Source organism: Hibiscus syriacus, unplaced genomic scaffold, assembly GCF_006381635.1.
Source record: "Hibiscus syriacus cultivar Baekdansim isolate YM2019G1 unplaced genomic scaffold, ASM638163v2 tig00007204_pilon, whole genome shotgun sequence".
Taxonomy (NCBI): domain Eukaryota; kingdom Viridiplantae; phylum Streptophyta; class Magnoliopsida; order Malvales; family Malvaceae; genus Hibiscus; species Hibiscus syriacus.
Window position 1 is genome coordinate 373870 of NW_024062129.1, and position 15280 is coordinate 389149.

The window sequence follows — 15280 nt, forward strand, 5'->3', positions numbered from 1 at the left end:
ACACGAGCACTCAGAAATTTCATTTTTAGACCGATATTTCTACACTGCCTTTGTTAGAGGAGTCTACGAAGCTTGAACAAATGGAAGATTTCAGAGAACTGAAATAGAAGTGTTCTAGAAAGTCTAGTAATTGATTATGCTAGTTACGCCATTTTGTCCGTATCCGATTAAAATACCAAGCCAGAAGGAGGGGCGTGTTGTGATGTTCGCAAGGACCGAGAAAGAAATGTAAGTTTGTTGGCCGAAACCTTAAAAAATAAGAAGCCAACCCATCAATTTTGACACTTGTCAAAGAGTTATAACTCTGAAAAATTAAATAGTTATTGATTCTTTTGATATTCTGTGAACTCATGGTTATAATTTGATTCGATTGTGAGCCTGAATTAAGGGGCAATGTTTTATAAAAATTCTTTCATTCTTTGATCCCTATAATAAGAGAAGAGAAAAACATTTTCAAACAGGACAGTCTCAAATGTCAAAGGTCCTTGAAGCTGGAAAGATTCATTCTGCCTCTGTTGTAGAAAAAAATAAATGATGCCAGAATAGTGAAGCATTTCACAGTATTGAAAGCAAGTGGTTCGAGAGATTAGAAAGACTAAAGAATACAACTTGTAGCATTTCCTTGTGACGTTGTTAGTAACCCACCAAGAAGAAGATGGTCTCGTTATTTGGAAGGGGCATTTATCCCAGCTTGTATAAAAATGCAAGACATTTTGTTAAAAAAGTTGATCACTTCTTAAGTGTTTATGGAAACATGAAGAGAAGCCCTCGAGCTATTTGACACTACTGTGTAGTGACACTAGATTGAGACTATTCAAGATTAAAATATTTTGGGCACGAAGGGAGCAATGAGTACCCACATTGGGGCATAACCAGAAACCCAGATCATGTTGAGATGACAAGATTCAGACCAATAAGACATTGAGAATGAGTCTTACCACTTGAAGTGTCAGGGGAAAACCGTGAATTTGAGCAGAGCTTACCTTGTAAAGCAAACCAACCGAGCATGAATCAATGGCAGAGTCCGAAAAGAACAACTTAGAAAGCGTAATTGAGCCAAGGATGGAAATGGGGCAACACAGTGGTATTTCTGATCATAGCAAGAAGTTGACAGAGAAAACAATTTCTCCGAAATGAAGATAAAAAAAATGAAGACAACAAGAAGATAGAAGAAGATCAGAAGGCTCTTCAAAAATGCAAGTTGAAAATTATGAGTTGTTATACGGATATCTAAAGTAAACCCCGAAAAGGAATGATCAAGCAGAAGAAGACTAAGTTTGTCACTTTGAGGTCAAATGAAGATGGAATCGACATTTATGCATTTATGAGAACATCATTTGCATAAAAGAAACTGCATTACATTGATTCATTTAATTGCATTCGTGTTTCATACATAAACACATGATTTTGACAGATCTTCCAATGAAAAGAGAATATGCAGGATGTTAAAATTCCGACGATTGAAAGGTAGAAGTCAAACATCAAACAAGAAATGTTTCTTACCCAGTAAGCAATTTAAGTCCTTAGTGTCATCAGTAAGTCTTTCGAGCATGATGATGAAGTCCTTCGGGCCATCAGTAAGTCTTTTGAGCATGATGATTAAATCATTCGGGTAATTTGTAAGCCTTCACCGAAGAGTAGTGAAGCACCATCTTAAGCCTTCACGGAAGAGTAGTGAAGCAAATCCATCTGTAAGTCTTTAGAGCAAGATGATAAATCCTTCGGGCCATCCGTAAAACCTTCGGGTAAGATGTTTTCACATGAATTTGAAAATGAAAAAACCATGTTTTGAGAAGATGAAATTTTTGAAAACAAAGAATGCGATTTTCAAAATTTCACAATTTACAAGTCTTTCAGGCCATCAGTAAGTCTTTCGAGCATGATGATGAAATCCTTCGAGTCATCAGTAAGTCTTTCGAGCATGATGATTAAATCCTTAAGGTAATTTGTAAGCCTTCACGGAAGAGTAGTGAAGCAAACCCATCAGTAAGTGCCATCAGTAAGTCTTTCGAGCATGATGATGAAATCCTTCGGGTCATCTGTAAGTCTTTCGAGCAAGATGATAAGTCTTCCGGGCCATTTTAAGCCTTCTCGGAATAGTGTTGGAGCAAGCCATCAGATCATCAGATGTGGGAAGAAATTGAAGGTTCTCGAGTACAAAGAAGCGGATCAATTGATTAAAAGGAAATGCGCATGGGGAGTCATTAACCAATTCAAAGTCCCAGGAAGAGAGAGGTTCATATGGCAGTCGAGTCCAAGAATATTCTCATATCTAGTTGTTGCGAGACAAACTCCCTCAAGAGAAATGGATTCTCAAAGATTCTCTTAAATTCTAAATTTTTTCTAGTATAATAATTTTCAAATCTTCAAGCATACATTAATAAGTGGAAACATTTGATTTTCAGGTTTAACCTTCGAAGTTGAGCCTTCATGGAAGAATAGCGAAGCAGAATCACACCAGAAGATTGTTCGAGTTCTACTCCCTGAAGTAAGGAGGAGCAAACCCGTAGACAGAAGATTGTTCGAGTTCTACTCCTTGAAGCAAGAGGGAGCGAACCCGTAGGAAGAAGATATTTTGAGTTATACTCCTTGAAGCAAGAGGGAGCGAACCCGTAAGCAGAAGATTGTTCGAGTTTTACTCCTTGAATCAAGAGGGAGCGAACCCACTGGTTGAAGATTGTTCAAAGAAGAGGGAGCAGATCCCTCATCAAGTTTCAAAGCACGAAGATAGAACTGGACAAAAACGCACAATCTTTTGATCTTTGCTCTATTATCGTTGCACGACAATGAACAAAGAGGGGCAGCTGTAGATGCTCGTTTTTATCCAGGGCCGAGTCGGAGCAGACTCGAAGCAATCGTAACCTAACCCGACCTTGAACCAGTTGCAGGCCCAACTCAAGCCCAATGGACGACAATTGATTGTAGAGGAAAAGAGAGGTTAACGTTGGTTTTTAGTAGTTTTTTTTATATACGGGGGGATTATCAACTATCAGGGGGAGAGCATTTGAGGGGGAGAGGAGAACACAGACAAGACGGAAAGGAGAAAGAACAATTTGTAAAAATTTCTGGTTAACCATTTTTGAAGCAATAAAAAGGAAAAAAAAATTCTTTTCTGATTTCATGGTCCCATTCAAAGGAAAACATCAATCGTTCAAAAGGGCAATAGCATTTTCTCAAACAAAAACAACCAAAAACAAAAAGCATTACCAAGGAGGTATTTTTATCTTATTTTATTTACTTTCTAGTAACTATTCGTATGCGTGTGTGGTATTTGTATTAAAAAGAAAACAAGGGTTAGAAGCTTACCGATTTGAGTCACTGGGATTAACACTGAAGCATGGATAGTTGTTCGGGAAACCTTGCATGTGGGTTAATAGTTAGTTTCTAGGTTGGGATTTTAAAATTGAAGAGTGAGGTTAAAAGAAAGTTTTGGTCTAACTTACCTTGATGTGTTTGGGTCTTCACCGGAGTAGGAACTTTGGTCTCATTAGGTCGCCAGAGAAGTAGAGAGTCACTGTTGAGGGTGGTCATCGGAGAGGTTTTCTTAACCGGTGAGAATCGGGGGCCATTAGGACTCTCAGCTAAGAAAGAAAATAAATATGGATGGGATTTGAGGAGGAAGAGAAATATGAGAGAGTTTAGGTTTTTACTTAGTCCTTTCGATAGCCATCATCGAACAATCGGAGCGGTGGCGTTGGGAGGTAGTTGTTGAAGTCCACGGCTGCGTGCAATGAGTGTTGAAAAACCAGAGGAAGAAAGAAGTGAGGAACGGCTATTAGTTTTGTTTGTAGTTAGGTTTATTTTAATATTAGGTTTAGTTTAATATATATATTAGGAATTTTGGATTAATCATTTCTTGGTCACCGAATCTTAGAGGTAAATTAGGTTTTAGTCCATTTAGTTTATTTGTTTGTACTTCATACTATTCACGTATTTGGTCTGTTGTTTTAAGTTTTTTTTTTATTTCAGTCCTATGCATGCTTATGGTTTATTAGCAATTTAGGATCCGAGTTACCCATCCTTCATGTTAAAGTAGCTTGTATTTGTTTAGTATGCTGGTTACTTCCCTTAAATTTGTTATTATTGTGTTTTAATCACTGTTTTTTTCCTGTTTAAGCATGTAAGTTAACCCCTTTGTATATATGAATATTTATGTATACATATATTCAACTTGTATCATATTAAGTTGTATATTTTATTGCATTATGTATAAATATATAGGATACATGTAGTTTCATTATACCATGTTTCGATGCTATGCATATAGGCCATTTAAGTTATACTTATTATTTTGTAAACATGATTTATTATTTTATAAATATTAATTGGGCATGTATTGTATGTTATAATTAAGGGTGAAATCATATTATTTTACTAAAAACATATGCAAGTTGTGCGAATATTTTATTCTATGCGATGGTTGCCCTATTTCTGTGTATATTAATATTGTTAATTACATGATACCCGTTTTGTATAATATGTATGAAAACCTCATTTGCATAACTCAACATATTACATAATCGGACTAAGGGTAATGCCCTTTTAATTTAAAATTGTCTTGAGTGGCTTGTCTTAACTGATTAGAGAGTCGTTTTGACTATTTTAAATTAAAAGTGTGTCCCGAAAGTGAAAAAAAAATTGATTCGTCACCTAAAATTTGGGAACGAAAGAAAAGAAAATGTTCGTTTATTCAAATTTATCGAGAAAAGATTGTTATAACTTTTAAGATCTGGTCTCGATATTTGTAAATAATTGAACATTCTTTATCTTTCTAAAACGACTCGGTAATTTTAATTTAATTTATTTGAGTGCTTTTGAATGTTTTTAAATTTACATCTTTGTTTTATGGGATCAAAAATCAAATTGAATTCGAATTTATAAAGTTCATTGCAAATACGCTAATTAATCGACTAGGTACCGTTTTAGGGCGTTGTGGGGGTGCTAATCCTTCCCTGCACGTAACCGACTCCCGAACTCGGATTTTGGTAACGCGGACCTTAATTTGTTGTTTTAATTAAAATTAATTTTTATTTAAAATAACAAACATTTTTGGGTGCCCAATCACACCCTAATCAAAGATTGATGGCGATTCTTTGAACCGTTTTTTTTCGATCGTAAAGGAAATCCAAAATTTTTCGAAACGAGAGGTCTTTTAAATCGCATTTTGTTTTTAAATTAAAAAGAAGAATTAATGTGGTTTTTAAAATTTCACTTTTTCACCTTTAAGAAAAATCGTTTCGACACTAACCATACTCGACGACACTCCATTACCAAACTCTCTGACCAAGCTTCGACTATGGAAAACCACTCTGCGAGAATCTTTGATTTATCGTTCTTCACACTTCTCAAGGAAGCATTGTCTTCGAAAATCATTAAAATCGCATTACCAGCAGCTCTCATTAAGGTGAAGCCAGTGAGGCCCTTCGTTTGCATTTGTCTGGCGAGATGACCAATTTTGACAAAGTCCTTGCACCACCCCACTAGACAATTGCTCAACACCTGAAGTTTTTCTTCATCTATAACACCTTCAACTTTAAAATGATTCTTCCTCGAAACATCCTCCGTCTCGGACTTGCGAAGAACACCTGTCGAGGACTTTCTCCAATAGGAATGTCGATGTTTGAATTTAGCGAAAGAAACACCAATTTTTCTGCCGTCGATACGAGAGCCATTCATTTTTGAGATCGCTCTCCTAGCTTCTTCGATTGATGCGAAGCGAATAAAACCAAAGCGAACTCCTTTTGAGTTCCTTTTATTTGGGATAAAAGCATCAAGTACACAACCATGGGAGCAAAATAAAGCTCCAAGCCTCTTCTAATGAATCTTCTCCAGTAAATTTTCAGCAAATATCGTGTAGCGTCCATACTTGTTATTACTGCACCCTTTTGTGGTGGACTCCTTGGTTCCCTCGTGGACACCATCTACTGCAGATTTTTCATCGCAACACCCATTTTTACCAATCATATGAATACTAGGAGATGCTACAGAAGCTGAATTTGGCATTGGCAGAACATGATCACATCCATACTTGTCTAAAGCATCAGAATCTGTAACTATTCCTCTTTTAACAACAAGATTCTTCCTTGCCATCTCAATGTGCAGAAGGGACTTCAACTTATCATCAAAAACCATTTTCTGAAGTGCATCCTTGGCAGCAACTACAAAATCTGCATTTGAGAAGAGAGCGAAACCCTTAGGCTTTTCTCCCTTGAAGCTCACTTGCGAAGCTTCAAAACCTGGAAGCCATCTCAGTAGATTCTGCAGCTCTCTCTCTTTGACATCTTCAGGCAGACCCATAATTAATATCGTACGAACCTCGTCATGATGAGAAGGGTGAGATTGCGGTGAAGGCGCGACTGCAGAGGGCAGAGGAGCTTGGACTGGAGGTCCCTGGTGATGACAAGGGTGGATTCCAACACCCGACATTAGAGGAAAACTCAGTGACCTGACGTAAAATCCCTGTCGCGCGCCCAGTGATGGTGAATGTTGTGACTGGCCGGCGAAGAAGAGGAGGGTGGAAGGGATGAAGCGAGTCGGACAGGAAGGTCTTGAACTTTAGAGAAGGTGGAATAGCGTATTCTTCCTTCAACGAAACTCTCAGACTTAATCTGGTTCGTGAAAACAGTGACTACCGGTGAAGAATAGAAGGGCGGAAGTGATGGAAAGAGTCCGACAGGCAGATCTTGAGCCTGAGTGAAGGAGGAACTACGAGTTGACCTTCAACAAAACCCTCAGAGATGAAATATATCGGGAGAACAACTTGGCAGAACCATGGCTTGTTCTGCTTTGTTGAACTAGTCAAAGGCAGACTCACGGGGAATGGCAACAAGTCTGAACGCTAAGATAGAAAGGATTAGATCGCGAGTGTACGACGAGCCCGGAGGAATGACGGTGAACTGACGACGGTCGGCGGCTAAAATCATAGAAGAACGGCGATTAGATCTACGCCAAATGAATGACTTACTTGAAAATCTAATCTCAAAAATGAAATCAGAGTGAGGAGACGTTCTTCCTGAAGAAAAGTGGCGGCGGACGTCGGACTGCAGACAGCGGATGACAGACGGAAGACGGACGGAAGACGGCGGGCGGCGATGATAAACGACGGCAGGCGGCGATGGTAAAGATGAGCTGAGATGAAGAATGAAAATAAAAGTCACCTTGAACCAAGAGAGAAGCGGGAGCTTCTCTCACTAGGTTTGAAATTCAAATGTTATTATTACCTAAGAACTTTTATTTTGAATGATTCAAAACTTTTGATCAGATTTTTGACATAATGGCATAATTCCATATTCTTGTTCAAGTCCAGGTAGAAATATCAAGGCAGAGTGCTTTTTAAAAGTAAACATTTATCCAAATATTCACTATATGTTCCCTCTATCATCCTTACAAACAAAATCAATGAAACTATAGAACTCCATCTTTCCTATTTCATTTTTCTTACAGAGAGACAGACATTAAATATCCAAAAGACAAATACTTTTTTTCTAAGACAATGTTAGGCATGAAAAAAATAATTACTTCTTTCTTTTCATACCATTTTCACATAAATGATTCAAAAGAAACAGTGTGAAGGAATTCTGCTAACTTACCTCGATTAACGTCTTCCGGTGCTTGACATCTTGAGTAGAAACCTCTTGCTTGAGATTGTAGAGACTTCCATCAATCTTCATTCCATATCAAGAAAGTTAAAACATTAATATGAATCTTATGGAATAAGAAAATGGAGGTTCAGAGCTGCCTATAAATGCAACATTGCATATACCTTAGGAATAAGTGACAGTAGTAAAGATCAAGCCTTGGAACCTCGAAAATATAGACAAATGGAGGGGGATCACAGCTGCCCATAAATGAAAAATATCATTTGTTAAAGTAAATGAGACTACAACAACATTTTCCTTCAGTCCACTAGAAAGGAGATTAAAAGTCTGCATTAAAACTTTCTCTTGATTTAGGAAACAGTTCTAGGTCCATAAATAAAGAACCCCAAATATAAAACAGTTCGAAGTCCTAAAAATTTTCAGTGTTAAATCAATGTAGCCATTTCAGTAGCCCTTCAAATAGGAATACTGACCGGAAGCTTACATACATCCAATGTCCAATGTAGATCTGGCGTGTCATCCACTAGTTGGACAAACTTTCACTATCATTTCTCTTAATTCCGAAAATTATATACGTTAGTACTACATACAGAAAAGATTATCTAGAATTTCTATTAAAATTATATAAATATAAATAACTTTAAAAAAAGAAACATAATCTAGTTCAAATGCAGAAATCTTCAATAAAAGAAAAAAGTAAAATGACCCTCACAAGAAATAGAAAGTAAAATGAGGATAAGGTCTAGAAGTCAGCGTCTAGGGAGATTGGTTTCATCAAAATCTGAATATGCAAAAATACAGCTACAAGAAGATAAAAAGAAAATATAGGTTTAAAGGCAAGAAGAAGAGAAGTTTAGCAGCGATATGTCGAGATTTGCGGGTGATCTAACCTTGATCTACAGAGAAATATCAGGAGCAAGGATTGAGGGAAGATTCCAGGGATGGTTGGACGCAACCCAAAACCAGCAGTGGTCTTTGTTTGGGGTTGAATTGAGACTTGACCGGAGTTTTTCTTTTCTTCAAATCAAATAATGAGGGAGGATTACCTTTAACGACTTGGTTTGAAAATTGAGATTGCTTCCCCTCCTCGTCTTGAAGATACACTCGACGGATTTAGCGAGAAATGTCTTTAGTATTGTTAGTACAACTAATACCCGCTTTGCTGGAGGTTTAATATTTTTTATATAATTTTTAATTAATAAATAAAATTAATTATAAGTTGAACTCTTTTAAACAATTGAGTAAAATTTAATTTATTTTTATGAGTTAATTGCATTATACCCTCATTTTAAATTGATCCTTAAATTTTAGAATATTTATCATTGAATTATGACTCTTATTTTAAATTAGTCCTTAAATATTTTAACATTTTAATTTTATCTCTAAACTATGACCCTTTTTGTAAATTAGTCCCCAAACTTTTGAGTCTTCCAATTTCATCCCCAAATTCATTCAAATATGTAATTAGTTTCAACCATAGTTTAACCTAAATTTTGTTTTTCAAACATATAATAATATAACTTGGCCTAACGATTTTATTAACATGAGATGTGATTAGTATATACATACAGTTTGAGATAAAATTGAAATGTTCGAAAAGTTTTGGGACCAATTTAGAATGAAGGTCATAGTTTGAGGATGAAATTGAAATAATCAAAAGTTTGATGATTAATTTAAAATGATAATCATAATTTAGGAATGAAGTTGAAATTTAAAAATTTAGAGATCAATTTAAAATGAGGGTCATATTTGAGAACATTGATACAATTAACTCTATTTTTATTCATGTGTAAAATGTATATGCATTTAAAAGATGAATTCTTTCTTTAATATATATATATATATATATTAAATAAAATAAAAATTTTAGTATTTATCAATTTTCTCACGCGATTTGAAGGTCATGATAGTGTTGCTTTTAAATTTTGTATTATTCTATTGGATAAAGATTTTTAATCGACATTTCATCCTTTGTCTGCCAACATTTTTAAACACCATTATTTAAAAATATGAGTTAATAATAATTCAGAAAAAATATCATTTTCGCTAATGACAATTATTAATGACGAGAGCCCAAAAGGGTAATTTACTCTCAAACGCAAAATTAAAAATGAAAAAATTAAAAGTCATAACTTTTAGGATTAGTTTGAAACTTTCGTTTCAACCTAAATTTCTTTTCTTCGTTTACACTTTGACATTTATTTTACGGTCAAAACGAATTTTTTAACTAAAAATGCTTTTAGAAAACATTACCAAACAGACCCTATTATAATAATAATCGGAAAAACATCTCCATTTCCTAATGACGAATTATTATTTTCCCAGGTAAATTTTCAATCCATCAAACATATTCTTACTTCTTATGAGTAAGCATAAGGCTATAAAAATAATATGCATGGTAAAATAAAAACAACGTAACGGTCGCAACCAATAAACTACAAGCAACTGAATAGTTCAGCGACTTTCACTCGATTTCCAAGGATTCTCCCCGTAGTAGCATGCAGTGCCAACCATAAGAGCAACTGTAGCCCCCTGAACTACCACCCTAGCTCTCATTAGCATCTGGCCCAACCGAGAATTGCCTTGTCTAAAACTGATTAACCCAGCAGTGAGCACTCCAGCCGTAATTAGTGCACCTGTATGTTACACAATTGCCCATATCTATTTAATTCCAAGCATGAAGAAGAATATCACAGCAGGTGAAAGAGTGAAGAAAAGAATTAGTGGCTACAAGTTTCATTTCAATTTATTTCAATGACCTCATTTGCATAACACAACAAAGAAGAAAGAAAAGCCCAAGCGTTATGCCGAGGCTAGGATCAAGTACATCACAAAATTTGAATGGCAATAATGCTAAAATTCTCATGACCATAAACCATCTTCAAAAGGAAAAGTATCTTGGTTTATACAAACCCTGATGTAATGTAAAAATACCAGTATAACTCTGTTCTATGAAATATTAACAATATATATAATCTTAAGTAAGCTACTTCCTCAATAGTTAAAAGTAGGGATCAGCATCAATTGGATTCAGTGTTTAAGATGGCTAACAACCTCTATAATGTTATAGCAAATGCATACAATAATACAAGCTATCAATCTGACTAAGATAGTCAGAACTACCCAAGTGGAAGAAAACCAACAAATAATTACATAATAAAGAAAAGTTCAAAATGATGACAAAAAGAGCAAAATTGAACAAAGTACTATACAAATCTCTTTGCTACATTCCTCAGGGAAGGGTCATTAGGTCCAAACCAAAATAGGTTTCTTCCAGGTTGGATAAAAGGTGGATTCAAGAATCCATCCCAGTTAGAACTTTGCAAGATGGTTGGTTAGGCAATAAATTAAAAAAGAAAAGTCCTTGGCAAAAGGCATAAGGTTCGTAATATAGAAGGTGCAAGTAATGTCATTGATTAAGTTTCGAACACACGGTATTCATGTCTAGGTTTGATCAGACTGACGGCATCTCACAAGTTGAAAGTTGATATATAAAAAGAGCATCTTAGGATTCAACTAATTAATGGAAGTGGTAGTGGCATTTACAGTGAAGCAATGATCACCCTAATTGCCACCATCAATCACAATACTTAGGTAAAAGTAAATTTGGGAAAATAAAAAAATGCATAATGGTCAAACACAGGACATGGCTTTATGTTGAGCTTTCAAACTTATCGCCAAAATGCAGTGAAGATAGGTTTCAAAATTTCCTCTAGAAAACAGAAAATAAGTTTTTAGTTCATAAACTGATCTGATATAATTTTAATATGCTCACTAGTATAGTATCGTTTCATGCAGGGATGAATGGGGGTTGAAAACTTAAAATTACTAAATATTTTAGATTTTTTCTATGTATTTTCTATTGAAAATCTGTTTTCGACCTCCCTCTCAATCTAGAGTTTTATAATTTCATCTCTTCCTAAAATTTTAATTTGCCCCCAACATAAAATTCTACGTTTGTCCCTGATTTCATGCAATACTGGTTCTATTTAAGGGTAGGAAAAAGAACACGAGACAAAGCAGCTAGGTAGTCCATGAAACTAGAAAGAAAATATCAAGCTAGGTAGAGCCCTCAAGCATCAACAAACAAGAATAAGGTGTAAAGCGATACACTCAAATTGAGTACAAAGAAAAATCCAATCATCCATCAAAGTGTCCTATTACATCCTTTCCTTAGTTTTAAAAGGCGCAAGGCACACAGAGGGGCAAAGGGTTCCTGGAATTGTAGGTGAGGCGCACTTTTTGTGCTAAAGTATTTATAAATCAATTCTAGAGCATATCTATACTTATTATCCACTAATTTACTCCTGAAACACTTAATCTCCTCCATACACTTCGTTCCTTCACCATTATTTTTCTACTTCTCAAAACTCATTTCTAATATTCGTAAAATCTCAATTTCAAAACATTTCACCAGAGTTAGTTACACTAATAAACCTGCGTCATTTTATAAATTCTCAAAATCATCACATTAATATTTTAAAATCATCAAATATAATTTTAAATCAACAGAAGATGATTCAATATATGTTTAAACCAAAAATGATTTTACTTTTAAGTATGAGTTAAACTACTCTTAAAATTATTCTTTTTAATTTTTACTGTAATTAAAGGATAATTATTCAAAAAAATATTTTACTTTAATTAAAGGGTATATTAAAAAAATTATTCGGTATTTATAAAATTAAGTATCATTTAAATGCAGACTTTTTGTGATAAAAAAATTAAAAAAGACAAAGCATGACTGTTGTTACCCACCTCACACGTGTAACTTGAACCAAAAAACACTCATATCTACTTTACAGGTGTCTACTTGAACCATAAGACACTTATCTCCACCTCCATTCAATATCACAGACAAATGAACAGCAGTCTGCAAAGGTGAAGGGTAGTTCTGTCGTACTCTAGAAGGTAATATTTTAAGTTATTAACCGAAAATATTATGAAAACGTGAATATTCGAAAAAAAATAAGAAAACGTTAAAATGTTAAATTTTTAAATATTTTTGGTTAGTCTTTTTTTAGTATTAAATTAAGCTATCGTCCCTTATACATTTCCTAAAAAGAAAGAAGCTAACCGATAGCAGGTTTGGAAACACTCATATCTACTTTACAGGTATCTACTAGTGCCATAAGACACTTATCTCACCTTTGGTTAGTCTTTCTTCAATTCTTCCTAAAGCGGTAGAAGCGGTGCGCTTTGTGCCCCTTCAAAAAGCGTGAAAAGCGAGCGCCTAAGAGAGCTTCTCGTTTATCGCTTCGCCTACACCTTTGGAGGCCCTGCGCTTTCTTTTCAAAACTAAGATCCTTTCAGGTGCAACACTTGGAAGTTTGCAACAAGCATTTGGATAAGTAAACACATGAAGCACTAGGTTAAGCTCAATATATTAAATTGTTTGGCCGTCTGTGCAAACTTAAGAAAAAACTCAAAACTAATCGTGGGAGTGACCTAAAGGCAACTCCAAGCAAACATGACATCAATTATCATAGTATTCTACATACATCAAACTGCAATTATGCTGGGAGGGAACCTGAAAGTTTGGTTCCCCATGATAAAATCAAAGCACTTAGCTTACAGATAACTTGTCTGGACCCGGAATTATTCTTCACATTTCAACACTACTTCATTCAGATGTCATTCGGTTAGCTAACAGGAATTAGGTAATTTAAACTAGCTATGAGGGACATCACTTTCACAATAAAAGTTTAAAAGCAGAAAACTTTATCAGAAAGTAGATCTACTAGACAACCTGAAGCGAAGTTTAATTTCCATAAGATCCGAACCACAAAAACTTCCACAGAAAGTATTAGAACCCATAGGCAGAAACAAGAGGAGGGGAAATTGGAACATTACCTACAGGAACAAGAGGGTTTCTAACCCGCTTCTTCTCCTCCAACAATTCTTCCAAACTAGGTTCTCCCGCACCCATTTTTCACCCCCGCTTCTTTTTCCCGCAGCAAAACCTTTCAAGAGTTGAGAAAATTAAACAACGCAAAGGATTTGAAGAAGTAAATTCTATTTTGCAAATTTAATGAAGCAGTAAGGCCCATTGAGTTAAATGGACTCTCGCCATTTTTTTCCTGGCTTCGTGGATAAATAAGCTCCACCCTTTTTTTCTTTGGTATGATAGACCCAGCTAATCCAACTATTAGTTCATTGGTCACATTTAAAAAATATATATAATTTAATTTAATTTAATTAAAATATTATTATAAATATATCATTATTCTTAAAAATAAAATAAAACATAGTTTATATTTGAGTTAGGTCGGTAATATTAATCTATTGGGTTTGAGTTTATATAATATGTTGGGTCTGTAACATTTTTTTATTAATATAATACGATAACATTATAAATAATAATATATGTTTTAAAGATATGAACATTTAAATACTCTGATAGTTGTTAGTACTTAAATTCAAGAGGTAAAAGAGTAACTTTTACCCCTATAGTAGATTCAATTTATCATTTTCGTCTCTATCGTATTTTCGTATCAATTTAACCCTCCAAATTATTCAATTACATCATTCTATATCCTACTCTACTTAAAACCATAAAATAAGGGTTTTAAGTTAGGTGTAGGAAATAGAATGATGTAATTGAACAACTTGGAGGGTTAAATTGATGCGAAAATACGATAGGGACGAAAATGATAAATTGTATAGAATGATATAATTGAACAACTTGGAGGGTTAAATTAATATGAAAATATGATAGGGGCGAAAATAATAAATTGGATCTACTACAAATACAAATGAGACAATTAAATCAACCCACAACCTTTAAAAATAATAATCATCATTCATCTACCGACGTCATGCGGATATGTCACATTTAAATGTTAATAAACAAGTTAAGATGATGACGGCAACTTATGTTAAACAATGCTTAACGTCTTTTCTCATGTTTTTCAAGTGAGTTTGATTGGGATTAAAGAAGTCATGAATGAATTAAAACTAAACAGACAGGAGTTAGTTGGTTCATTTCTTCAAAAACACATTTGCAACAATGATTACCTAACACGTTGATTGCTATTTCAAACCATTTAAATTTTCTCATAAATAATCTATGTATATATAAACATATCAGTAGTTGGGACTTAAACCAACTTGATAACAATAAAATTAATACCATATGAATACCGACTAACTATATAACATGTTTAACCAGGCCGTCCCAAATATATGGGTAGGTTCTATATTACTTTTTCAAACGAGGTTCCTAAGATATCTTACAATAAAAATTAATTTGTTAAAATTGAAATTATGAGAGATCTATGAGGTCCTTTTACCAAAATTCATCATAGAAAACGATTAAAGATATTGTCAAAATCTTTGTTTGTAACTTTATATGTCACTTTTTCGAGAACCAAACAAAAAATTTATTTTTCCTTTTGAACGAATATATCATTAGGACACAAAAGTTGTATATGGACAAACATGAATGACATTCATGTATAGGCCCCAAATTTAAGGACCCTTTAACATATTACGTAGTACACATGCAAATGGACAGGCCTAAGTTTAACGTAATTAAGTGGGAAAATATTAAACAAGTATATTTGATCGGTTAGTCAAATTACTTATTTTTATTTCCTTATATTCTCTCATGTTTTATGAACACTTTCCTTCCTCCCCCATTAGACAAGAATAAAACCAAGATTCCAATTCAAGGGGATAAA

General features: G+C 34.4%; 3 protein-coding genes across 3 annotated transcripts in view; all 3 read right to left on the minus strand.

Annotated features, from left to right (window-relative positions):
- The window catches only part of LOC120201408 (exocyst complex component SEC10b-like), a 36274-nt gene extending 28495 nt beyond the window's left edge, over nucleotides 1–7779 (minus strand). Inside the window, exons 1-2 of the mRNA XM_039202023.1 lie at nucleotides 7763–7779; nucleotides 7590–7664 (exon numbers count right to left, since the gene is read on the minus strand). The gene's annotated coding sequence lies outside the window, so the exon portion shown is untranslated. The remainder of the gene's footprint in view (nucleotides 1–7589; nucleotides 7665–7762) is intronic.
- On the minus strand, nucleotides 5815–6426 carry LOC120201412. The gene has a single exon (XM_039202026.1). It carries the CDS (start codon nucleotides 6424–6426, stop codon nucleotides 5815–5817), a length of 612 nt encoding a protein of 203 aa, XP_039057957.1.
- A 2143-nt stretch (nucleotides 7780–9922) lies between the features above and the next one.
- LOC120201437 (RING-H2 finger protein ATL48-like) lies at nucleotides 9923–13620 on the minus strand. Its single transcript, XM_039202053.1, has 2 exons — nucleotides 13452–13620; nucleotides 9923–10234 (listed from the first exon to the last, which is right to left on the minus strand). The coding sequence occupies exons 1-2, from the start codon at nucleotides 13525–13527 to the stop codon at nucleotides 10053–10055; spliced, it is 258 nt and encodes an 85-aa protein (XP_039057984.1). The 5' UTR covers nucleotides 13528–13620; the 3' UTR covers nucleotides 9923–10052.
- Nucleotides 13621–15280: the final 1660 nt, after the last annotated feature.

Coding starts and splice junctions, on each gene's coding strand:
- LOC120201412 (XM_039202026.1), bottom strand. CDS start 6,426: ATGTCGGGTGTTGGAATCCACCCTTGTCATCACCAGGGACCTCCAGTC.
- LOC120201437 (XM_039202053.1), bottom strand. CDS start 13,527: ATGGGTGCGGGAGAACCTAGTTTGGAAGAATTGTTGGAGGAGAAGAAG. Junction 10,235..13,451: donor AAACCCTCTTGTTCCTGTAG/GTAATGTTCCAA, acceptor TGTAACATACAG/GTGCACTAATTACGGCTGGA.